This window comes from Staurois parvus, unplaced genomic scaffold, assembly GCF_062004578.1.
Source record: "Staurois parvus isolate SC_StPar_1 unplaced genomic scaffold, SC_StPar_1.0 ptg000184l, whole genome shotgun sequence".
Lineage (NCBI taxonomy): Eukaryota > Metazoa > Chordata > Amphibia > Anura > Ranidae > Staurois > Staurois parvus.
The window spans coordinates 6,791,483-6,816,553 of NW_028317980.1; the positions used below are offsets into that span (position 1 = coordinate 6,791,483).

Here is a 25,071-nt window from a genome sequence, read left to right on the forward strand (position 1 = left end):
AGGGCAGGGAGCCACCTGAGAGCAGGAAACCTGGGTCAGCGAATCTTGGATTAGCTCAGTCAAGAAGGAAGACAAGTCAAGAAGTCAAGAAGGCTGTCAAAGAAGAAGATGACGACATGGGGTTGATTTAATAAAACTGGAGATTGCAAAATCTAGTGCAGCTCTGCATGGTAGCCAACCAGCTTCTAACTTCAGCTTGATCAATGAAGCTTTGACAAAAATAAAAACCGGAAGCTGTTTGGTTTCTATGCATAGCTGCACCAGATTTTGCACCCTACAGGCTTAGTAATTCGAACACCAAAGTAAGTGGCCATTTCAGCTGCTAAGTAAGAGTTTATTAACACTTTAAAGTGTGCTGGTGTGCGTTGTGTACTGGTGTGCGTTGTGTAGGCATGCTGTGTTGTTGAAATCAACTCTATTCACAGAAGCACGTTGTAAAGCATTGCAGTGCGTCATGTGCTAGGCAAAAATGCACCATGTCCTATTCTTTTCAGGGTACACCAACACAGCAATAGCACATAAGGCAAATTGGCTAGCCTACGCACTAGGCCAGGGGTGGCCAACCTGCGGCTCTCCAAGCTGCTGCAGGACTACAAGTTCCATCATGCCTCTGCAAGTCAGTAACTTCCCATCTTTGCAATGCCTCATGGGAAATGTAGTTCCACAACAGCTGGAGAGCCACAGGTTAGCCACCCCTGCACTAGGCAATGCAATTGTCTGTGACTCAATTGAAATTCATTCACACTAGCCCAGTTGGGCAGCTTGCCTAGTGCACAGACTAGGCCAGCCTTTCTCAACCTTTTTAACCCAAGAGAACCCCTTTTAGGTCTCAGGGAACCCCTGCTAAAATGAATTTATTGGAAGTCAGTGGAAAGAAAGCCCTTTTCAGAGGTGATTTGCAAGTGGTGAGAAGCAATCTGACACCTCTTCACCGCCTGTTTTCACCGCATTTCTGGCCAATGCGCCACAACTACAAGCAACGTGACACTTCCCTGTTCCCTTGAATGAGTCCCATTAGGTGAGCTTACCATCTGCCAATCATGATATGTTGGATGTTTTTTTGCCATGGAAGCACTATGCCATCATGCATGTGAACACCCCCATCCACTGCCATGATGCAGATCACCACTGTGTTTTCAACCCCCCCCCCCCTCATCCCAACCGCACATCTAAACGTAGCCTTAAGGAAAACAGTGATGTGCTTTCTCCACCCCCAACCTGCTGACTGGACAGTGAAAGTGCATAAGAAAACTGATGAAGTCACCCCTCTGCTCTCTCCTTTCAGCACGTTCCATTTTACTGCAGCACACTTGATTGGCTCCCAGTCCTCCTCTCCCAAAGTGAGCAGTGGTACAGGGAATTGCAAGAGGCTGACACCAGGTCAGATTCAGGTATTTTCACTAGTTTCTCTTAGAGGGAAACTTTATTTCCAGATATTTATATTCGACCTGATTGCCTTGCTAGCGTATTGCATACAGTTTCTGATATATAGGTTCTGAATAACCAGGCATAACACCGTGCAAATGTAACCCTTTGTGTTCCTAAGTTTAGGCAGGCCCTTGGAACTCACTGCAACCTTGAACAGGTGGAGGAAGAAATAACAGAGAACTCTGTCCAGAAGCTCTGTGGAAATCCTGCTGAATCTGCCAGCTTTGAATAATCAAACAATAAGGCTAAGATTGTATCTATGAGTGTCTGGAACGTGCTCAAAATAGTGCGCTTTCCGGACATGCAGAGAAACTCGCTGCTATTTACCATCAATTGTCAGTGGCACCCCCACACATTTGCAAAAGTGCACACCAAACCGCATGGTGCCAAAGTGAGGCGCATTAATAAAAAAAAAAAAAAAAAAGAAGGGCTGGGGACTTCTTTTCTGCATTCCTCAAGCATAGGACATCCCAATGAAATGAATAGGCTGCCTTACACACGACAACTATTTATTTATATCAGGTACTTATATAGCGCCGTCCATTTACGCAGTGCTTTACATATATATTGTACATTCACATCAGTCCCTAACCCTCAAGGGGCGTACAATCTAAGGTCCCTAACTCACATTCATACATACACATACTAGGGACAATTTAGACAGGATCCAGTTAACCTACCTGCATGTCTTTGGAGTGTGGCAGGAAACCGGAGCACCTGGAGGAAACCCACGCAGGCACAGGGAGAACATGCAAACTCCAGGCAGGTGGTGCCGTGGTTGGGATTCAAACCAACGACCCTAGTACTGCCAGGCGGAAGTGCTAACCACTAAGCCACTGTGCTGCCCCAATGCCCCGCACTTGGTCACATCTGTGTCAAGTCTAAGGGTATAATGAGCAGATATTTTATATTATTTCATTTACAACATCAGCAGCTCCGATAACAAAGAACAAGCCTCCTGTAACAGTACCGTGCATGATAACAATTAATTGCTGTAGCAAATAATAGACCTCCGCTAAGGACCCCATTAACAACCAGCGGCAGTTTCCAGGGTCACGCTAATCCTTTTAGTGTTGGAACGGATATTGCTGATTTCAATAAATAAGCCCGCATATGCTTTATTACGAACAAACACGACGCAGTGAAAATACCTTGAAAATTAGAATTTTATTCATTTTCCTACTTTGCCGACCATTAAGCTGAATGAGTTAATGTATGGTAAGCTTTTTTTCCTTCAGTCACCCGAGAACCTTATTATACGACAAAGGGACAAAGAGGGGCTGTGAAATGATTAATCCTTTTAATATCTTCCATATGCCGTACGATTAATCCCTGAGCAACAAGAGGCCGGACGCAGTGCTAGCAGGAAGACCACCTATCAAGAGCTGCCGCTAACAAGTCTTCTCGCTGGCAGTGGACGCGAAAGCTTTTAACACCGCAGGAAGCGCGGGATAAAACGCATTTCAGCCGGAGTCACATGCTTGGTGTGATTGTTTGTGCTGTGCAGACGTGTGACAATGGATTTTTATAGAAGCTGAGAATTCAATTAGAGATTACCAAAAATACACTCTCTCCATGGGGGTGAGGGGGGGGTGTTAGCCTGAAAGCGGCAATACTTCCTATTTGGGGACAGCGTGCTTTAGGGTCATGCTTAATCTCGCAAAGACCAGTGTCACATAATTTATATCCCTCATAATAGTGTAGTAACTCGGGAATAAAGTCATCGGTATGAGTTGAAAAGGAAATACATAAAAGCTGTAAGCAATCAATGAAATAATTTCTTCAAAAGTGGGCTATTTTATGAAAATGCTGTCGATTTTCAATGACGTGATTACAAAGATAAAAGAATGTCTTAGTAGATGGTTAATAAAGAGGTCTATGTGCCAGGATTCAAAGGAGCTTAACCCTTTCACTGCTAGAGCTTTTTTTTTTTTTTTTGCACACGTTTAAAAAAAATTATTTTAGGCCTGACAATTATGCAAAACCTCTGATCGTTATACATTTTCTGAAAGCAGACACCCTGGGCAGTTAAATGGTGCTGGTTTCAAATTTTTTTATGTTGCGTAATATTAATGGTTTATCAAAAATAAAAAATACACTAAAGTGGCTCTAAAGGCTGAGGATTTTTAGCGTCATGCATTCGATGCATGAAGGTAAAAAATCATCTGTGTGCAGCTCCCCCCATCACTTACCTGAGCCCAATCTTGATCCAGCGATGTGCACGAGAGCAACTGCTCTCAAGGCTCTCTCCCTCCACACTGGCTCAGAGACAGCAGCTGCAACCATTGGCTCTCACTGCTGGCAATCACAGCCAGTGAGGAGGGAGCGGGGGGCGGTGCTGAGTTGAGCTCCGTGTGTCTATGGACACACAGAGCTGGGTTCAGGAGCAATCTAGCACAAGTGGCTTGCTATGGGGGTGAGGAGCCAGGTGCGCTGTTGTGGGACCCAAAAAGAGGGGACTGCTCTATGCAAAACAACTGCACAGAGCAGGTAAGTATAACATGTGTGTTATTAGAAGAAAAAAAAAAAGTCTGCCTTTAGTATCACTTTAATTTTAGGGGACACATCCACAATATATTGTCCATTCCGATAAAATATAAAACATGTGGTTGCACCGAGTAAATATACCCAACATGGCAAGTCTTAAAATTGCATGCACCTGTGAAACAGCAACAAACTTTAGTATCCTAAACTCGCCATAGGCAATGCTTTAAAATCCCCTACAGGTCATCAATTTAGAGTTAACCATGAATAACAGGCCTAGAATTAGTACTCTCACTCTGGTTTGCACAATATTAACATGTAGTGGAATCAACATTTTTGTGTGTAGGCCCCTCCATCATGTGTGTCATGGTTCATATGTGTGTGTATTTGGGGGCAGGGTGGGGCTCAAAATGTTTGGGGGTAGGGAAGTTTACGTGCTTGGGTGTAACTTTTTTTTTTCCCACTAAATTAGAAAGTCCCTTATGTGATACTACTTTGGTGTGACAGGTTTTCTTTAATAAGACACCGGAGATCTTATAGACCCCTGATGTCACACTTGCCTTACATTGAAGCTAGTGGAGCTCAGATCACGCTCCATTAACTTTTTCCCCTGGCCACAATAGTTGGAAAGCGAAACCAGAAGTAATATAATGCATGTCACTGGGTTCTTACTAGGTAGGGGAGATCAGTGAATGGATCATTGCTGGTCTTCTTCTCTACCTTTCTCCCCTGTCATGGTAATCCTAGATAGGGGGTCTGTGATTGGATGCTTGCTGGTCATTCTCCCCTATACCTGACACCCCTGCCATGCCGGTCCTAGGTAGGGGGAGGGCTGTCTGTGAATGGATATTTGCTGGTCTTCCTTCCCTCTACCTGCCAAGCCGGTCCTAGGTGTGGGGGGGTTCATGAATGGATGTTTGCTGATCTTCCTCCCCTCTACCTGATGCCCCTGCTATGCAGTTTCTAGGTAGAGGGGGGTCTGTGAATGGATGTCTGCTGGTCTTCCTGCCCTCTACTTGATGCCTCCAACATGCCGGTCATAGGTAGGGGTAGTCCATGAATGGATGTTAGCTGGTCTTGCTCCCTTCTACCTGACGCCCCTGCTATGCCGTTCCTAGGTGGGGAAGATCCCAGTTATGCTGTTCTTGGGTTTACCAATAGAAATGGGGAGCACTGGAAACATGCCAGGGGCACACACATGGGGAGGCGGGGACACAAAAGTTCTCGGGGTCTTTTAGGCCCCTGTTGTCTCACCTGCCTTCAATTGAAGCAAATGGAGAGCAGATCACGCTTCATAACCTTCTGGCCACAGCAGTCAGGAAAGTGACATTGGAAGTAATATAAAATGCATGTCACTTCTGGGTTACTAGGTAGGGGAGATTAGAGAATGGAAGTTTGTTGGTCTCCATTCACTCTACCTGGTGCACACACCATGCCAGTCCTGGGTCCACCATTGGGAGCTCTGGAAACATGCATAGGGAAGATGAATGTTCTCAGGATGTAAGGAAACTATACAGCCACATGACAGCTAATCTCAGAAGCAATTAAAAGTGGCACCATGAAGAACGAATGTAGCCAGCCTGTAAAAGGAAATTGGTTCAGCCAAAAGAAATAAAAAAAGGGAATTTGGAGATTTGGGGGAGGTAAGAGCAGCAGGTGTTTTTTTTTTTTTTTTATTAAAATACATACTTGAATGGAATCTTTTTCTTTTTGTAAATCAGAGTGTCACTTTAAGAAAGCATTTAAAGGAGAGGAGGCAAACCAACATATAGGCTGTACAATGGGCACCACAAGGTAAGTGGTCTTACGTCAGTTTGATCCATCACAGGGGCCCTGATAATAAACTAATACTTCTGGGTATGGGGCTCACCCTTCCTCCAATTCCCCCAACCCAGCACATCACTACCTACCCTATGGGTCTTTATAACACGTTTCTAATACACTAGTGCTGATGCTGAACAAGACAAGTCAATACGTTTCTTGCTGGTAGTCTGTTAATATGGCAAAATATTCATAGAAATATTACGTTATAATATTGCATCCTCAGGGTGGCAACAAGGTTTACAATATTACCAAACAAAAAGCTCATAAATGCCAAGCGTTTTTTCTCTCCACAGTATTAAATACTCTGCATAATGTATGCGGTTACATTTCATTTTGTAAATGCCAAGCGGAAAGGCAGTTTTGTGCCAAGTGGAAAGGCTAGGTGTGTGAAATGCAATGGTCCCTCTGAGTCCATTGGGCCTCCTGCAAACTTATTAAATGGTAATGTGCACTTCTATTATCAATCTGACACATGGGTCTGTGTTCCTGGCAGCCAGGAGCCTTTTCTGATCTGTGAATTACTTCCAAATTGCCTAGGTTGCCATGGTGATGTAATTTTAAAGCCTGCCTAGCAATACGACACGTTTCACTGGGTCTCTGTCAGGTCACTTCTATAAGTACAAGAACATGTATGATCCTAATTACATATTTAAGGAGGATGGAAAAAAAAAAAAAAAAAAAAAAAAAAAGACATCCGTAAAAGTTCAACCTCCCAAGAACTCCAGTAGTTCTGGTCCTGAGAGAAGCAGAGCGACTTTCACCACCCTCCTAACCTAGGGCAGCTGTGGTTATGTTTATTTCACATTTGAAAATGAAGGCATGTTCGTTCCCACGCGTCATGTGTAGTTCAGCCTATTAATTTCAATGGACTACCCTGGGCACAAGAACACAAAAAAAAGTCCCTCTTCCCAGTTTTACAAAATCGTGACACATCGTATTGCATGGTGGCAGTGGATGTGGCTCAGCAGATGCGTGGGGGGACCATCAACAATTAAAGACACCAGCGTGTGTCTGCTAAAGGGCAGTGTGTTTCTGTGTGTGTGTTGGGAAAATGTGCATTTTTGCATGTTCCTTTCATGTACAAGGTGTGAACCTAACCTTACTGACCCTACAAGGGTAATAAATTCCCTGTTCCCAATTATTTTGATACAAGATACTGCTGAGAATCTACATGGATATCTACAGCTCTACAGTCCAACTCTGGGCCAAGTTAAAAACCCTCCTTGCAGTGGGCTGCCCCAATGTTAAATGTTTATTTAAGTCTAACAAAGAATTTTTTGCACTTTAAAGGATAAGTTCACCTTTAAGAACATGTAACATGTTCCCACTCCTGAAGCCTTTCGCCGGTCCCCCCTCACTTCCTGCCCCAGCTGTCACAATTTCAAAACAATGTTCTGCCCACACAGCGGCGTCATTCATTCACAGATCTGTGAATGAATTAACTACAAGTGCCGACTTCTTTTGTGGCTGACAGCTTGCAGTTCTCAATGAACTACCAGGACACTAGTGAGCGCTAGGTAATTCATTAATTCTTCCTGTCATTGTGTAACTGCCTGCCCATACGAAGAACGAGCAGAAAGCTTACACTGACAATGTGTACAAGCCCTGCATTGCACCCGTGATCTGCTAAATACAGGTACAATGCGTTCCAGACTCCTACAAAAACAAAATAGTAAATGTACATTGATGCGCATTTTTTATTTATTTTTTTTTAGAAAGATGACCTTATCCTGTAACCTACCCAATCCTCCACTTCCCCCAACGGATGGTTCTCACACATGTTCCTGTGATGGACTGTCCCTCAGTGTCCTCATGTCCAATTCAGGGCTATGAACCGTGCAAGGATTGTCCATGTTCAGATGACTATCCTCTGCAAGCTGTTCTAAAACTTTGTATAGCACTAGCTCCAACCTAACCTGATAACTTCAGATCAGGAAATTTGTGCCCTTGTTTTTGGGTATAGAACTAAAAAAGTTTTATGGGATCCAGTGCTACAACATCCTCGGTTTGAAAATGTACAGACTATGAGGAAATTTAGAAAAGCCAGCGTATTTGGTCAAATTTATGGTCAAATCATCTGAATAAAGTCAGTTAGGGCCTGTCTCTACTGGCGGCAAACAAACCTAGTTTTGGGGCACTTTTCTCATCCCTGAAATGCCCAAAAACCACCTTGTACAACCACAAAAGATGGAAGTGGAAGAGTTGCAAAGAGCCAAACACAAATAAAAAATGGGGAAGTGTGGTGCTCAGGAGCACCAATGTGGGACAACTTTCCAATTTTCTATGAGAGTTGTATCAGCTGACCACTGCTCTCTATAGTTATGGCCATATTGAAACACTGAGGCAAAAATTACCTACTGTATATGTCTTTAGCTGGCACCCATTCCTGACGGACTTGACACTTGTTCAGTCCTAATACTGTGTGATTAACATCTCCCAATCTGTCCAGCACACATTATATACCTTTCCGCAATTTTTGGCCCTGTTAAAATGGGTGACTTTGAGGCCCCACAACATGCTGCCTTCATTCCATATCCTGATTTATTTTGGAATAAATGGAAACCTGGACAATGGATTCTTGGTGTGCTGCTTGAATCTCAGGACTCGGTCAGTTACGAGTCAAGGAAACTGGAAATCTTTTGACCAACCCAGAATTCAGACACCCTGTCCAAACACCGCCATTAATTTCCTTCACTAATCGAGCAACCCTATGGGTTTCAATGCTAGTCTTCCTTCTTCCTCAAACATCTACTGCAATGACAGGGACGTTTTACCCAATGCTCTGCCTACACTCCCAAATGACCACCCAACGTTGGCATCCTGCAGATCTCTCTTCCCACCAGCACCAGATAGCACAGAACATGCTGCCATCACTGAGGGCAAAACTATGGGTTTTTTTTTTCAGCTAAGGAGCAGAGCATGGAAAACATTCTGATCTAGACAGAGAGAGAGGGAGATAAATGATCAGCTGGATTCAATATTTGTCTTTTTAAGTGTCTATAGTTCTGCTTTAATTGCTACAATGGATAGAGGTGATTGGTACAGGGGGCAGATGTAAATGGTACAGGATGCAGACATAATTGGTACAGGGGCCATGGATATTTAGTATGTGTGGCAGGAAATAATTGGTGCAGGGGACAGAGGTAACTGGCACAGGGCAGAGAGGTAATCGGTACAGGGAGCAGAGATAATTTGCACAGGGACATAGGTAATTGGTACAGGAGGCAGAGGTTATCAGCAATGGAGTCCAAGCTAAATGGCACACAATCTGATATTGATTGGTAACGGGACAGATGTAATTTAAACTAAGATACAGTGGACACAGCCAAATATATACTCACCGGCCAATTTATTATGTACACCTGTTCAATTGCTTGGTAACACAAATCACTAATTAGCCAATCACATGGCAGCAACTCAATGCATTTAGGCAAGTAGACATAGTGAGGATGACTTGCTGAAGTTCAAACCGAGCATCAAAATGGGGAAGAAAGGGGATTTAAGTGACTTTCAACATGGCATTTTTGTTGGTGCCAGATGGGCTGGCCTGAGTATTTCAAAAACTGCTGACTGGCATTTTCATCCCAAACCATCTCTAGGGTTTACAGAGAATGGTTTGAAACAGAGAAAATGTCCAGTTGAGTGGCAGTTGTGTGGAGAAAAGTGCCTTGTTGATGTCAGAGGAGAATGGGCAGACTGGTTCGAGATGATAGAAAGGCAACAGTAACTCATGTCAAAATGCACCAAAATCTCTGACGAATGTTTCCAACGCCAAGAAGAATTAAGGCAAAACCCAAAACTAGCGAGGTGTACCTAATAAAGTGGCTGGGGAGTATGTATATTTAAGCGGAGCTAGCATCATATATAATTTTCATGTTAAGTACACTTAGACATGCCAAGTACTGTTTAAGTGTAAGAATTCTAGGTATTTATCATCTTTGAAAGAGAGAAGAGAATGGCACCATCTTTGCACAGTCATCATCTAAGGTCACCATCTACTACTTGGACTGAGAGACCGACTCAGAGATTACACAATCATGTGAATCCTGGTATATATGCAGTTCATGGCTATGTTCAAAAAATGTCTGACACAGATCGGCCCCTGTTGCCCCTCATGCCTTGTGACTTGCTTAAAAGTTACAACCTTGCAATCTGACCACTGTCAGGAATTTATTCATACAGACTTTAAGGCCTCATTCACATACATGCACTCATCAGGTTACCTATGCAGAGGGCCAGGACCATAGTTTTTTAGCTGGAAAGAACAGGTGGTCTGTGCAGCCAACCTGTTCAAATCAATGATAGGTGGATGGCTGCACAAATCCTCAAAGATCTTAATACACATATCTAAGGCCCATTCCACACGGGGTGGACTCTGCCAGGAGCCTGCTTGCTCAGCGGGGGATCGATCCACTGATTCTCACTGAGCAGACAGATGGCTGATCCGTGTCCACTCAGCTTATGCAGAGCGGACACAAACACAGCCTGCTGTCCTCTAAGGGTGGTAAGATGTAAACGGACCACCTGTCCATTTACCCCTAACTACTATTCGATACGCTAGATAGAGGGGTAACAGATTCTCATTCATCGGTTTTTAGTGGATCAGATTGGATTGGATATAGGCAGATGTAAATGGACACGTCTGTTTACACCCGCTGCTCGACAGAGGAGATGAGGGGTCCAGTCGGGGCCTAAGTATATATCTGTGCAGTACCAATGCACGGCTCAAGATGCAAACAGACTGCAAGATGCTGAGAGGTCTGCTTTAAAAGCACCCTTTTACATATAGATGTAACACACTATCAATTTAACCACTTGCCCTCCTTCCTGACCAGGCCATATTTTGCGTTACGTACGCTGCGTTACTTTAACTGACAATTGCACGGTCCGGCAACACTGCACCCAAATTAAATTCACATCCTTTTTTTTCCAATGAATAGAGCTTTCTTTCAGTGGTATTTGATCACCTGTACGGTTTTATTTTTTGTGCTATAAAAAAAAAAAAAAAAGACCAACAATTTTGAGAAAAAAAAAATATTTTTGACTTTTTGCCATTAAACATGTCCAGTAAAAAAAAAAATTGTAATTTTGTCATAAATTTAGGCCTGCTACATGTCTTTGCTGAAAAAAAATTCCCAATATGCCATTTACTAGTAATGGCGGCGATCTGCGACTTATTGCGGAACTGCAGCGGGCATTCTGACACTGGGGGGAACGGACTTGGTGTCACGGACATCCCCAGTGACACCAATACAGTGACCAGTGCTAATAAAAAGCATTGACACTGTACTAATGGCACTGGGCAGGAAGGAGTTAAGATGTGGGGCGATCAAAGGGTTAACTGTGTGCTGTTTTACAAGGGGCTGTGTGTTACTGCTTCACTGTAAGCACACTGCTTTGCATGGCCATGCACAGCCGTGTGCACAAGCTGACAGGGAGTTGAACAGTTTTGTTTACTAATAGTTCTTCACCCGCCCATCAGAGATGCTTGGCAATTACCAAGTGCTGGCGAGCAATCACCAGATGGGACCCGGTGATTGACAGCCGCAAATGGTGGCACGCGCCCCATACCTGGAAATGCAAAATCACGTATATATACACACATGATCTTGCGCACTTGTGCCACCCTGTAGCAGTATATCTGCTATAGGGCGGACGGGAAGGGGTTAAAGCTCAACTCCAAGTCATTATATACAAATGGCTGCCAGCAGTTCTGTACTTATTTATACATCAATAAATAAGTTTTTAAAAATGTGAGCAGCGTAAGTAAGTATCTGACTTTAACCTCGTATTAGGCTCTTGGAGTCCCTGTACAGCAGAGCTCAGACTTTGGTTAGGGGAAAGCAGCACAAAGAGCTAATAAGTGGTGCTACAGTACAAGCAGCATGGTGATAGAAGGAAAGCAGAGTTACAGAGAGATAAGCTCATCAGTCTGCTACTTTTTCTTTCTGCATCCAGATGTAGGATGGGGAAAAGACAAGACCTATGTTTCAGAAGAACTGCAGCAAACAAAAATCCAGTCCCCTGCCCTACCAGACAGGACTGTGCTATGTGGGAGAGCGGTTTGATTATCTTAACTGGAACAGATTTAGAAATATTTTCGCCATTAAAGTAGAATTAAACAACCTAAAACAGCATGAACTGTGTTCAATCCTTATGCTGCTAGCATTAGTACATAGATAGGAAAGTATATCCTATTGACTTGTTTTTATTTTTTTTTAAATATTTATTCAGTTGCTTCCAGGTTTCTATCCTAGGTCAAAATGAGGTCATACATTCCAGGTGTCTTCAAGAGAGAAGGAGGGGCTTTTTCAGATCATCAGATAAGCATGTTCTCCTGCCTGCATGCCTGAGCCAAGGGCAGATGTATTCCAGGAAGTAAATGCTACACCATGTGCCCTTACTCAAGATGGCCAAAGCTAGAAATAGTAAAAGAATGTTTCTCAAAATTAATTTTTAACAAAATAAAGCAAGAAAGCATGGATGGATGGGGGAGTTTGCTTTGAATAAGTGAATTAAATAGTGTTTTCAGTTTGTGGTGCTCAGATACAGTATAGCTCCAGTATTAACTAGTTAATATAAAAAATAAATAAATTATATATATATATATATATATATATATATATATATATATAGATATCTATATATATATATATGCAACACCCACCGCGAGGCTGCAGATTTAGATTGCAAATGATATTTAAAATTAAAAAAAAAATGTGTGTGTGTGTGTGTATATATATATATATATATATATATATATATATATATATATATATATACATACACACACACATTTTTTTTTAATTTTAAATATCATTTGCACTCTAAATCTGCAGCCTCGCGGTGGGTGTTGCATAATTAGATGACGAATCAGGGTTTTGCACCTGTGTGTAATGTGTAAATAAGTTCACAGGATCATCTTATTTTTAGAATCATCAAGCAGAAAACTGCATTGTTCCTAATGATCCAGTCATCCTGTTGCTCTGAGGATAATAAATGGCTGCCGGCAGGCGAAGAGAGCGCAGGAAATGACAACATGTTATTTCTTAAAGGGAAAAGGAACTCGCTAATCTCCAGCAGAGAAAGGAAAAAAAAAAAAACCCCAGAAGAATGGGTTGGTGTAGCGTGCATCCCGCCACACTAAGGCTGCAGTTTTGCCTCGCAGCTCCTGTGCCGTTTCGGATAATTCTAAAGTCAGCAGAATCCGGCTTCCTCTCCTCCTTCTCGCCGCTTTGATATATCACTTTCAGAGGGCCTGGCTCCCCCGAGGCCTCCTGTGCTATACTCTTACCCCCGAGTCTCAGGGAGGACATGAAAGGATCACGGTTGTGTTCCTATTTCACGGATCTCTTTCATTGACTGAGATCAGAAGCCTTTCTTATCGGTGGTAAATTGGGGCAACTGTGTCTGGAACTCTGGGCTATTCTGCCTGGAATCCAGATACTTGTCAATGATTCACAAAGAGCAGAAGCGTCTGTTGAAGACGAGCCGCCGTGTATTTTTAGCGAGTTCTCAGATCGCCTTAAATATTGGAACTTTTACCTGAAAGTCGCTTTTTCATCTGTGCTTCTGCTTCTGTCTTGCACTAGAACTCCCCGGTCATGTGTTTCATATCGGTTTACAGATACTTGCATATGCCAGGACCAGGTCAAGGGGTAAGCCGAATAGGAAATGACCTTGGGTGCTTTAGCCAGAGGGGGCACAAGAAGGAAAAGACCTGCAACGTATGGTCTTCAAATAATACTTCACAGCTCATGGGGGGATGCACTTTGACCTCTTCCCCTTGGATGCGAAGGAACCTTTTCCTGCCACTGGGCACACCATTTAAGTTAAATGGCTGCCGAGACAAAATCAACTGCAGGACAAGTTCACTTCACATTTCTTTTTCCCCTAGATTTATTGAAGCTCAACTCTGGGAGATGTTAAAGGATAAGTTCCCCTTTTTGCACAAAAATAGTAAATGCACATTTTTTTTGCAGGTACGAAAATGTGAATTTATTATTTTTGTCTTCAAGAGCCCGGAAAGCATTGCACTAGGGATCAGTACATCAGTAGATTTCTGGTGCCATGCAGTTCTTCTGCAGATCTGTCAGTATATCTGTTTGCCCGTACGGAATGTACAGGCAAGCAGATATACTGACAGGAAGATTCAATGAACTACCACGGCACTCCACAGCGCCATGGTAGTACATTGAAAACTACAAGCCGACAGCCTCTAAGGGTGTCGGGGCTTGGAGTGCATTCACTCACGGAACTCTGTGAATGGATGATGTGGCCGTGTGGGTGGAGCCCTGCACGGCCACGCAGTTTTCAAATCTGACAGGTAGCACAGGAGTACTTCTCCCCATACTTTTGTCAGAGGGAGGGGGAAGCAAGGGGCAGTGGCTGCAGCATTGAGAACATGTTACATGTTCCACCCTAAAACCAGGTGGAACAAGTTCACAAATGTGAACTTATCCTTTAAAAATATCCTTTGCAGTAGGGCTGTGCTCACACTGCAAGGGTTATATGCTTGTTTAGGTCTAGGACAGTGGTTCTCAACCTGTGGGTCGCGACCCCTTTGGGGGTCGAACGATCCTTTCACAGGGGTCCCCTAAGACCATCGGAAAACACATATTTCCGATGTGTAAAGAGCAGCTACTGTTTAGAAAGCAGCTGCTGTGTTGAAAGCAGCTACTCTGTTAAAAGCAGCTACTGTGTTGAAAGCAGCAGTATTGGAGGTAAAAGGACACATGAATTATAATTACTGGGTAAATAATTTTATGGTTGGGGGTCACCACAACATGAGGAACTGTATTAAAGGGTCACGGCATTAGGAAGGTTGAGAACCACTGCTCTAGAGTGTTTTTCATATTTAACTTGGCACCAGGATTTTTTTTTTATTTTTTCCCCTTTCAGTTAAAATGCCACAGAGGATTCTGGGTAGTGCTGGACCCCATTACTGGCAGTACCATATACAATCCATAGGCATAGGTCACTTGCATTCCACCACTGTTGGTCCAAGTGACTTGGTCTAAGTGTATTCTAATCTTCAGTTCAGCTATGGACTGACCCAACCCTATGTACTGTAAGGAGCATGAACACACAATGAAATGGATTAACCAAGACTTTACCTTGTGAGCTTGGACAATTCTCCTCATCACTATTGTCCTTGCAGTTGTTCTCCCCATCGCAGACAAAGCTCTTGTCTATACACAGCTTGTTCTTGCAGTGAAATCGAGACGTAGAGCAGAGCAGTGGATGAGCAGCTAGAAGAGAGGAACAGTAGTCGGGATGCTAAGTATACTACTTCAGAATTCACATCCGAAAATACAATGACTTGACCATTTATAATTCTGAAATTGCACCACTGACAGGGACTTAAAGCATAACTCCACTTTGTTGATAAAAAAAAAACATTCCACTTGAGGTTATCTATGTAAATTACAGGGATTTTAACAAACCTTGTTGCAGGTTCCTACCTTTTGTTATTCTGAAGAAATAGTTGTTCGTCTGTGTCAATGTGTAAAGTGAATCTGTATGGGAATGATTTTATAATGGTCAATCAGCTGCTGCACTTGCAGGGCTCCAAGGAGAAAAGTGTCAGGGTCTTCATTCCTTTAAACGTGATTTCCCTTAGGGAGTATCCCACCAAAAATGGTATTTTTGTTGCAGGGGATGCCCAAAATCAGTAGGTCAATCACACAAGCAGGAAATGACATTTCGAGGGGGGGGGGTCTGCACCCCATCTATGTATCAAACATCCAGGTTGCCATATTGCATTTTACAGAAAATGATAGTGCTGCAGATTGAAAAGCAAAGGTCATTTTTAATAACATTCAATGACATATGACTTGTGTCGTAATTGTATACACCATATTTTTTTTATTTGATTTATATATTTATTTTATTTTTTACCACAAAAGTGGAGTTACCCTGTAAAAATAAGTGGCTTCAGGTATCATGGGTAACAGCTGAAATTATGAGTTTGAGGGTGGGGAGCTGGGCATGCCCAGCTACAAAATACAGTAAATTTGCAGTAACACGTTTATGCAAACCTGCACAAATGGCACGTAATTAACTTCCTTTTGCTTTTCTACGGATTCATTCATTCACCAGGAGTGAAAAGAAGGACCGTAGTGAGCTATGAAGTCTTAGCTTACATAGCACCATGGACGTTCCTGTGACAGCGCTGAGTGGTTCACGGCTGTCACATGGGTGAGTCACATTTTTGCTCAAACTCAGAAGTACCAGGATAAAGTCTCTGGTTTTCATCATATCCCTTCTGCTGACATACTCTCCTCACTTCCTGTCTCAGTGGCAGTGGTTGACCTCTTTAATATGTACATCTAGAAGAAAAATTAAGAATACAGTTCTCCTTTAATCATCAATAACCCAATAAAGTATCTGCCATATCCTCCAGCTACACTGCATTATATTTCTACATTTCACATGTTGTTTACAGGGCAAAGCAACAAGTTCACTTTTCAGCAGGGAAGAGAAAGAAGCAAAAACTTTTCATACATTTCCCCACTGAAGCCCCTTTAAAACCTCTATATAAGTTCAAACCCAACATAGAATTGCTACTTGCACACAGTTAGAAACCTTCTCCATGTGACAGCACTTGGGTGCTCAGGTAGGGAAAGAAGCAGGAGAGTCACATGGTCCTCTATACTAGGAACTATTGAGTATGTCTCCAGCAGAGGCAGGCACATAGAGAAGCAGTAGAACCAGTGAAAGGTTAATATGTGCTCCTTACCCTCCCTGCTCTAAAAAGGACCTGTTACTATCTTCGGAATGGGCCAAGTACAGAGTATGTGAAGGTTCTGATTGATCAAGGTCATGTTATGGTACCCCTCCTTGGTATGGATGCCTCATGGCCTTATAAATACATTCAAAACGGCTCAAGCACAATATATCCAGCAGGATTACTAGCTGGTTTATTTTCTTTTCAAATCTTTTTTATTAGAATTTTGTATAAAAGTACAAAAATACAAGGTTCAGGTTAGAAAGGGGTACACACATCTCTTGCTCAACATCACATCTCAAATACAGTCTTAAGATTGCTATAGCAGACATAAAACGGCCCAAGGGCCATGAATAAAATATACATCAACTATAAGTTGCAATAGGTGGAGGTTACATGTCCAATCCAAATGTATACACATATAGCAGACTGTACTTGCATAGTATTTTACTAATATTAGTCATAGTTAACCCGCATATATGGGCCCATCCGAACCAGACCTCTTGAGAAGATTACATATAACAAATGAGGAGGGAAAGAGAAGAACAAACAAAGTACCGTATTTTTCGCCGTATAAGACGCACCTGACCATAAGACGCACCTAGGTTTTAGAGGCAGAAAACAGGAAAAAAAATTCTGAACTAATGGACTGCAGACACAGTACAGGAGATGACCAGAGACTGCGGACAGCACAGGGATGACCAGAGACTGTGGACAGCACAGGGATGACCAGAGACTGCGGACAGCACAGGGATGACCAGAGACTGCGGACAGCACAGGGATGACCAGAGACTGCGGACAGTACAGGGATGACCAGAGACTGCGGACAGCACAGGGATGACCAGAGACTGCGGACAGTACAGATGACTGCTGACCTTTGGGGAGGTGGGGAGCGGGTACCTGAATTTGACAGGTACCCGCTCTTACTTCCGCAGAGTTTTTGTTTGATCTTACCTGTTCCTCGATCCAGCCGCGCGCTGTCTTCCCAGCTTCTGTAATGGCGCTCGGCATGACAGCCGGGTGCCCAGTGCGCATGAGCGAGAAGCACTTGCGCTTTGTGATTGGTCCGGCGGCTTCTGGGATCTGTCATGTGTCCCAGGTACCTCCTTACCATTCACAAAAAGCACCGCTTCTTGCGCATGCGCACTTGGCACCCGACTGTCATGCCCAGTACCCACACTACAGAAGCCGGGAAGACAGCACGCCGCTGGATAGAGGAACAGGTAAGGTCCCGCTGCAGAGCTGAGCGGATGGCTCGGTATTCTGACACGGCCGCGGTGGAAATACCGGACCGGCCGCTCCATAAGACGCACTGACATTTCCCCCCCAGTTTTGGGGAAGAAAAAGTGCGTCTTATACGGCGAAAATACGGTAGGTGCCAGGGGGTAAGGGAAAAAAGAAAGTGTGAACCAAAGCAACCCTAAGGGGAAGGAGGTAACAGAGCTCACATATGATTATTTGGGACCGTCTCTTGCTCAACTCTAAACATTACTGTTGTTTTACGAAAATATCTCGATCCATCAGGACCACTTCGTTTCAAATTTCCCCATAGACTGATGGGTAACTGCTAAGGCCCTCTCGCATACATAATGTATCTGTACTCTGTGAGTCACTTCTAAAATAGAAGGAATATTTGTTGATTTTCATTTATTGGTAATGGCCAGTCTAGCGGCAATAAAGAGATGACCTATTATGGTTCTATATTTGCCTGGGAAAAGGTTCAGATTGATATTAAGTAAGGTTAAACTAGGTGTCGGAGTGGATGTTGTACCCAACACTTTTGAAATAAAAGCAAAAGACCTGTAAGTGAGGGCACCCCCACATAATATGGAGAATGTTCCCTTCGCCACCACAATTTCTCCAACACAAGGAGAAACGTTGGGGTACATTTTAGATAGTTTGTATGGGGTAAGGTAGCTTCGATGCAGTAATTTCAGGGAACATTCCTAGATAGCCGGTTTATTTTCAAGTGGAAAATACATCAGTAATCATTCGGCTTGCCTTTTGGCTGCAGTAACAGGCTTCGAGTCTAAATGATTTAAACACCACATCTTGGACATAGCCTGAATGATGGACTGTGGGGGAAACATCTATTTAGGTGCTGCACAATTTTTTTTATTTTATGGAGTGGCCACTTTCTATATTTTTGCTAACTCTCTATGCCTGTCCCTTCTGTTCTGAGAACTCTCAGTCTAATTGATTTAACATTAATATAGAGTGAGTAATGAAACGGTTATATGCATATGTCATTTAGTCCAACATATAGATGCGATCTTTGACCCATACATTCTTTTAAGTGGGTCTATGTATGTACATATTTTGTCTTGGTTTTTAATTAATAAAGGTCATTAGCGCAGCCAATTATATCGGTCGGTATTTAATTTCAATATATAACCTATATACTTGAACTACTTGGATTGAGATGTTGAGCAAAACCATTCTTTTATGTAAGGAATGTTTTGATATAAGCTTTTGTGGTGGGCTCTCCTCCCCTTATATATACGCCTATAAAAATAAAAAGTCTGGTAGGATCCCTTTTTCTTTTCTTTTTTAATTCAAGGTCATGGTATACCTAGTAGTAATTAGTCACATTCAAATGGACTTGTTCAGTAATGTTCAAGATGTTTCAAAGCTTATCCAAGCCTCTTTTTTAATTCTACTGAGTGTTGGGAACATACTTGATCATTCATACCCATACAGGTATCACATACTTCTTTATGAAATCAATGTGGAACATGTCAAGGTAGATGACTGTACAAGAACAGAATAGTACGTGTGAAGGTAGGTTAAAGCTTATCCACGCCACCACTTCTTTCATTCTAATGAGTGCCAGACACAAACCCCATCATTTATATCCATACAGGTATCACAGACTCCTTAATAAAATCAATGTGGAATGTGTCAAGGCAGATGTTGATTGTCCAAGAACAGAATAGAAGTTGTGAAAATTGTGGAACCATCTTCTTCTAGTTACACAGTCCCATTCTTGGTGTCAGGAAATGCTAGGGTATGTTCCTGAGCCTCATTAGAACTGAAGAATTGGCTTGGAGAAGCTGGGAGACACCTTCAACATTACTGAGCATGCCCAGTCGGATGAGACTAACTAGTACTAACTACAAAGTCACTAAGTCCAAGAGACTCACTGCAGTTCTCCTCGTCACTTCCGTCCGGACAGTCCTCGAGTCCATTGCACTGGAATCGTCCGATGATGCAGTGGACTCCACTGGCACATGGGAAGAACGTCGGACCACACTTCGAATTGGCTTTAGCTGTAACAGAAAGAAGGATGTTCAAAAACAATCTTGAATGCTCTGAGAGTCCACAGCCGACAGAGACAAAAAAGGACGTCTGTTGGCATGCAAGCATGTAAAGTGAACTTTGCAAAAACACAACTTATCTTAACATATACAGTGAAATTTTGAGAACTTCCAACAGACCACAATGCATATATTACAAAGATTGGTTGAGACACATATGCAACAAGACAGGTGATAAACTCTACTTACAAGGTTTACAATGTTTTCACCATTCCCAAGGATAACAATGTTATGATCTAGTTCAGATTTCTCAACCAGGGTCCTCCAAAGACCGCCAGGGGTTCCTTGAGCAATGAGCAACTTCAGATAAGTTCCCACTGACACCATTAATGTTTTTAGCTATCTGTAAGGGGGGAATTCTTACCAATGACCACACGTGTAAGAATCATTCTTCTCATTGACCATCACACTAATATATCACGAGATGTAGATATAGTCATTTTTAGCAGGGGGTCCCTGAGACCAGAACGTTACTTCAAGGGTTCCTCTGTGTTGAAAGGGTTGAGAAAGAATGATTTAAACCAAGACATCTACACACCTTCTATGGAGTTAAAAATGGGAGTCCACTCTTAGGGTTTGATATCTGAATTGTTTGGGTTTTTTTTTAAATTCTAGGTAGAGTGAGGAAAGGATAATAACCTCTGCAAGGTTTTTATATCTGAAATATGAGCAAAGGAGGGGTTAGATCTCCTATTAATAATGTGCAATATTATGTGACCATCTTATTTAAAAAGCTGAATTGTTTCAGTGAAGCTGCTTCCAGGTAACAAAAAGCAGCACCAATGGAGGAGAGGTCCTGAGAAAAACTCAGATACATATCCAGATATACAGTGTGTATGTATGTATATATATATATATATATATATATATATATATATGGATTTTTCTCAGGACCTCTCCTCCATAGAGAAAAAAAATGCACAAAGCTTCATACCTGTTAATATTAATATCTTCTGTTTAAACCGATCTGAGCCCAGGCACTGCTACAGTGCAACTAAACCCAGGACCCTAAATTCACTATATATGGTCTCCCACAGTACACAGAACATGGAGGTGCAATTATTTTAGCAAACAAACTGCTAAATACCTTTTCTCATCAGCAGTTAGAGCAGTCTTGTGGCTTTTATCAGTGTCCAGCTGAGCACTGGTTAAAGCTTGTAGGGGGGAGGTTTTGTTTTGCTCTAGGAGGATGCAGAACCCATGACCTCTGTCTGGACAGTGCTGATTATCCCTGTGTTGATTGCAAGCACTCCAAGAAAAAAAAAAAAAAAAAAAACACTTTTCTAGGAACACACACCAAACTGAACATGTGCAGAGTGACTCCGCACGATATATCTTATCAGGAGATAAGAGGGGGAGAAACTGGAAGGAGACAGGATCAAACAGTGTTTTTAACCCCTTAGGTTCCACAGTGAGTATAACAAGCATGCTTTACTGCATATACAGACTGATTTTACTATTGTGGGTTTAGTAACACTTTAAGTCACATTCAATTTCAGCCCTAATGAAGCAGGAGTGTGTGAAACCCAAAATGTGATGGCTTTCATGTTATATATTTTTTAAATTCTTTATTTTAAAGGGATTGCATCACAAAAAAAACAAATATATGGGGGGGAGTCAACAACCATCAAGAACAATATGGACCATATTACAAATATTCAAACCAAGATAAGCAGATATCATACAGCAAACACATAGGTATTACCTGGTCATGGAACATGAAGAAATATGATGCAACCCAACATTGTCCACGTTTCCAGCACAAAAGAGAAGTAAATATAAAGGCAACCGAGGGGGGAACCCTGGACCCAAGGCTCTCATATTATTAAACAATCTATTTAATATATTATATCGGCGGCCGACACATATTAGCCAAAAATAGTGTTCTTAGCAAAATGTAGATAGGAAAAAAGGTGCTGATAATGGTGCTGATACATGCAAAGTTGCGTCTCTATATTGACTTTAATTCAAAAACGCCCTAGTGACTTCAATGCAAAATTGCCAGCCACATTTGTTACATAAAAAAGAAAAAATTGTCTGTTTTGTTTTTCAGCCAAGTGCATCCTGAATTTTTGGTTTTGGCACCAGAATTTTCATTTCAGTGCACCACTAACTATGGTAATCTGTCTGTGTTCAAATCAGGGAGATTTTCATGCACTTTCTGTTCCCAGAAATACAAACAGAAATTTCCCTAAAACGAGAGAAAATCCCAATTCTGATCAGTTGTCAAAACTGGAATTTTCCTTTTACACTTGTTCTAGCAAAAAACTTAAAAAAAAAATGGATGGCTTAGTTCAACTTTCTCTCTTGATGACAATGGTCCATTGGACAGGTGAGGTTGGATCTTCTCAAAGAGGACACAGACAGTATTAAAAATTTAAAGAAGTGCTAACCCTTTCCCCCATTCTTTAAAAAGCTGGACTGAAAATATTTTGGCTGAAGTTATATTTGATTCATTCAGTATTATAGAGAATACAACAGGAGGATTGGGAAAACCCCAGCACATGTGGGAACACCCCAAACTCCAGGCATAAAGCCAAGAAAAATGGTGAGGAGATCCTGCCAATGAGGTTTACAAAGAGATATGAAAAGCCAGGGATAAACTCAATCTATTTATATCTGAATTACTGCATCCTCACTGGACTGACCCTTGGCAGAACAACTCCAGGCATAACAAAGCCAATGAGGACATCATTAATACTCTACCGGCAGCACACAGCAGTATTGTTCAGTGAATCGAACGTAATCTAAGTTGTGTGCAAAGTAGACCGAGCATCAGATATATTTTTTAATGTACAGCATGCTAGGTAAAGTTCCAGATATGTGTTCTCATACAGTGATCACATTGCTCCCATGACAATATTTTTTATCTGCTTTTCCAACCAGGAGGATGGTGCCATCTTCATTCAGAAAATTTTCATGGCCAGCATCTACTTCCCAAATGGAGATGCCAGCTCATGTAAATCTTGGAGCCTGTTCAGTTCTTGGTTGTGTTCACAAATGTCTGACACAGCTGCTGCCTCTCACCTTGTGACTCGCTACAAAGTTACAAAGCCACAATATGTTCATGGGATGGGAGAGTTCATGGGATGGGATGGGAGACTGAGGATATTCTTCTTACTCCTGCCTGCAGCAAACTGATGACATCATTTCATCCTAAGCAAAATCACCTCACTAGAACTCTAGGATGGCTTTGTAGTGATTTGTTTTCAATAATACTATATATTGTTTCATGTCAGGAATGTATTCTTACAGAATTGTAAAGCTAATGAAGCATCAACTTCAATTCAATTCTCCTGCCTTATGATCCTATGCAACCTCATTACCCCGCATAGGGGGTACAAGGTTTCGCTCCCATGAACTCATGCTCTTAGTGGAAACTTTTCTTCCTGTTCTTTAGGTCTCATTTATGATGTCATCATGATCTTACCCAGGATATCTGCTATTTTGCATATTGAACCTGAAATCACAGCTTTAGTAAGGGGCGGACTCTGCTTGTGATCCACTTGCTCAGCAGGGAATCTTTCTGCTGAGCAGGCGGATGACAGGTTTGTGTCCGCTCCTCATGTGTAAGCAGACCTATCGGAACATTCATATAAAAGGAACCTAACAAACAATTTCAAACCCTGGTTCACACCAATGTGACCCTAAAGGCTTGTGATTTTAAGTCCAACTATGCTAACAATTGTGACTTGCTGCCACTTCAATGATACATCTCAATGCAAGTCACACAAAAGTAGCGCAGGAACATTTTTTTTGAGTCTCAGCGATTAGAATGGTCTCATTGAAAGACATGGGATGCGACTCAAAGTCACATGACAAGTTGCACTGGTGGGAACCGAGCTAAATCAAAACAACTTTTCTATGAGCATCTACAGAAGAGACCATTTAAAGGTGAATTCCAGGCATAGTACATTTTTACATAATTACATTGATCTAGCCTGGTCTGCCTCTCCACTTTGTCCAATTTATTCAGAAACTGCAAAGCACCCCTGCTGAGCGGCCATCCTTCTGTGTTCAGAATCAGGGTGGATTTGATTTAAATCACTAGTCAGTAAGGCTTGATATAAATCCTAGTTTTCTACATAAAGACTCATTCTTGCTGGTATAACTTTAATATACAAGTAGATGAAGATTTTTAGAATAACAACTTTTCATATTAGTTTTTTTATCCCCAGTTTAATAGGTTAATCATTCATATTTGGACAACTTTTCTGTTGTATTTAGGAAGGAGAAAAATAATCATTACCTTAATAATAACAATTTAAATAGATTTATTCATCTGAAACAATAACATTCCAGCATATGTGATTTGCTTAAACATCCATGTTTGGTAACTAATTTGGCTAAACAAAATATATATATTTTAAGAAACTTAGACTGTCAGCCCCTTCCTCCTCACACTTAGTTTCACTTTCTTCTTGTGCAGATCTATTCCACTCCAAACAATCAGAAACATATTGTTTCTATTCTATTCACTGAACTTAGCAGTGAAGGGGTTGATTCTGTATTCATAGGTTTGTAGAAGTTAGGATGAAGGTCTTTTTCTTAACTCTGTTCATGTTATAACATTTTTGCTGTGAAGAAGAGGCATGTGATCTCCGCTGAGTCAAATTCAGTTTTGAGAACTGCAAAAGTAAACCAATCATCTGTGATAATATCTTGTAGGCAGAGAAACTGCCCAATAATCTTACAAAAACCTCTGGAAGAGCATGACATTGTGAATGGATTCATGGAATTTATTTACCAAAAAAATTAACCATATACATCCTTATTCTACATAATTAAAAAACTAATCTTTATTTCATGATGGAATAACCTTTGGATGGTAATATATTTTCCTCAAAAAAGCATTTTATTTAAAAAGAAATCCGATTTAAATAAAAAAAATGCGATTTAAATTTAAAAAAATCAGATTTTTTTTGATTTTTTAAAAAAAAAAAAAAATCATTGATTTTTATCCACCCTGTTCAGAATGCATCAGACTGGCCCCTCAGCGCGGGACCCGGAAGCAACTGGAGATCACTGGAGTACCAGTGTCTATCTAATGTAAAAATGTCCAATGCCAGGAACTCTATAAAATCAAAAGGATCTTCTAGCTTTCTTGAGCTCCAAGGAAGTGAGATATACAACCTCCTTTATTGGTCCAAGTTTCTTGCTAGACCCCTGTCTTGGTGAGTCTGGGTCAAAAGCCCTGCCTTGATCAACTTACACGGCTGGAAGCTCAGTAATTCCTCACTTACTGACTAGCTCTCCAAGAAAAGATTAAACCTAGTAATGAAGACGTGA

The 25,071-nt window shown here is 41.8% G+C and overlaps 1 protein-coding gene across 3 annotated transcripts in view; it reads right to left on the reverse strand.

The window, feature by feature from the left end:
- The window catches only part of LDLRAD3 (low density lipoprotein receptor class A domain containing 3), a 273,554-nt gene that overhangs the window by 91,221 nt on the left and 157,262 nt on the right, over window positions 1-25,071 (reverse strand). For all 3 annotated transcript variants that reach the window (XM_089677345.1, XM_089677344.1, XM_089677346.1), the window contains 2 exons: window positions 19,609-19,734; window positions 14,853-14,987 (listed from right to left, as the gene is read on the reverse strand). In XM_089677345.1, coding sequence (XP_089533471.1) covers window positions 14,853-14,987; window positions 19,609-19,734 — 261 coding nt within the window. The remainder of the gene's footprint in view (window positions 1-14,852; window positions 14,988-19,608; window positions 19,735-25,071) is intronic.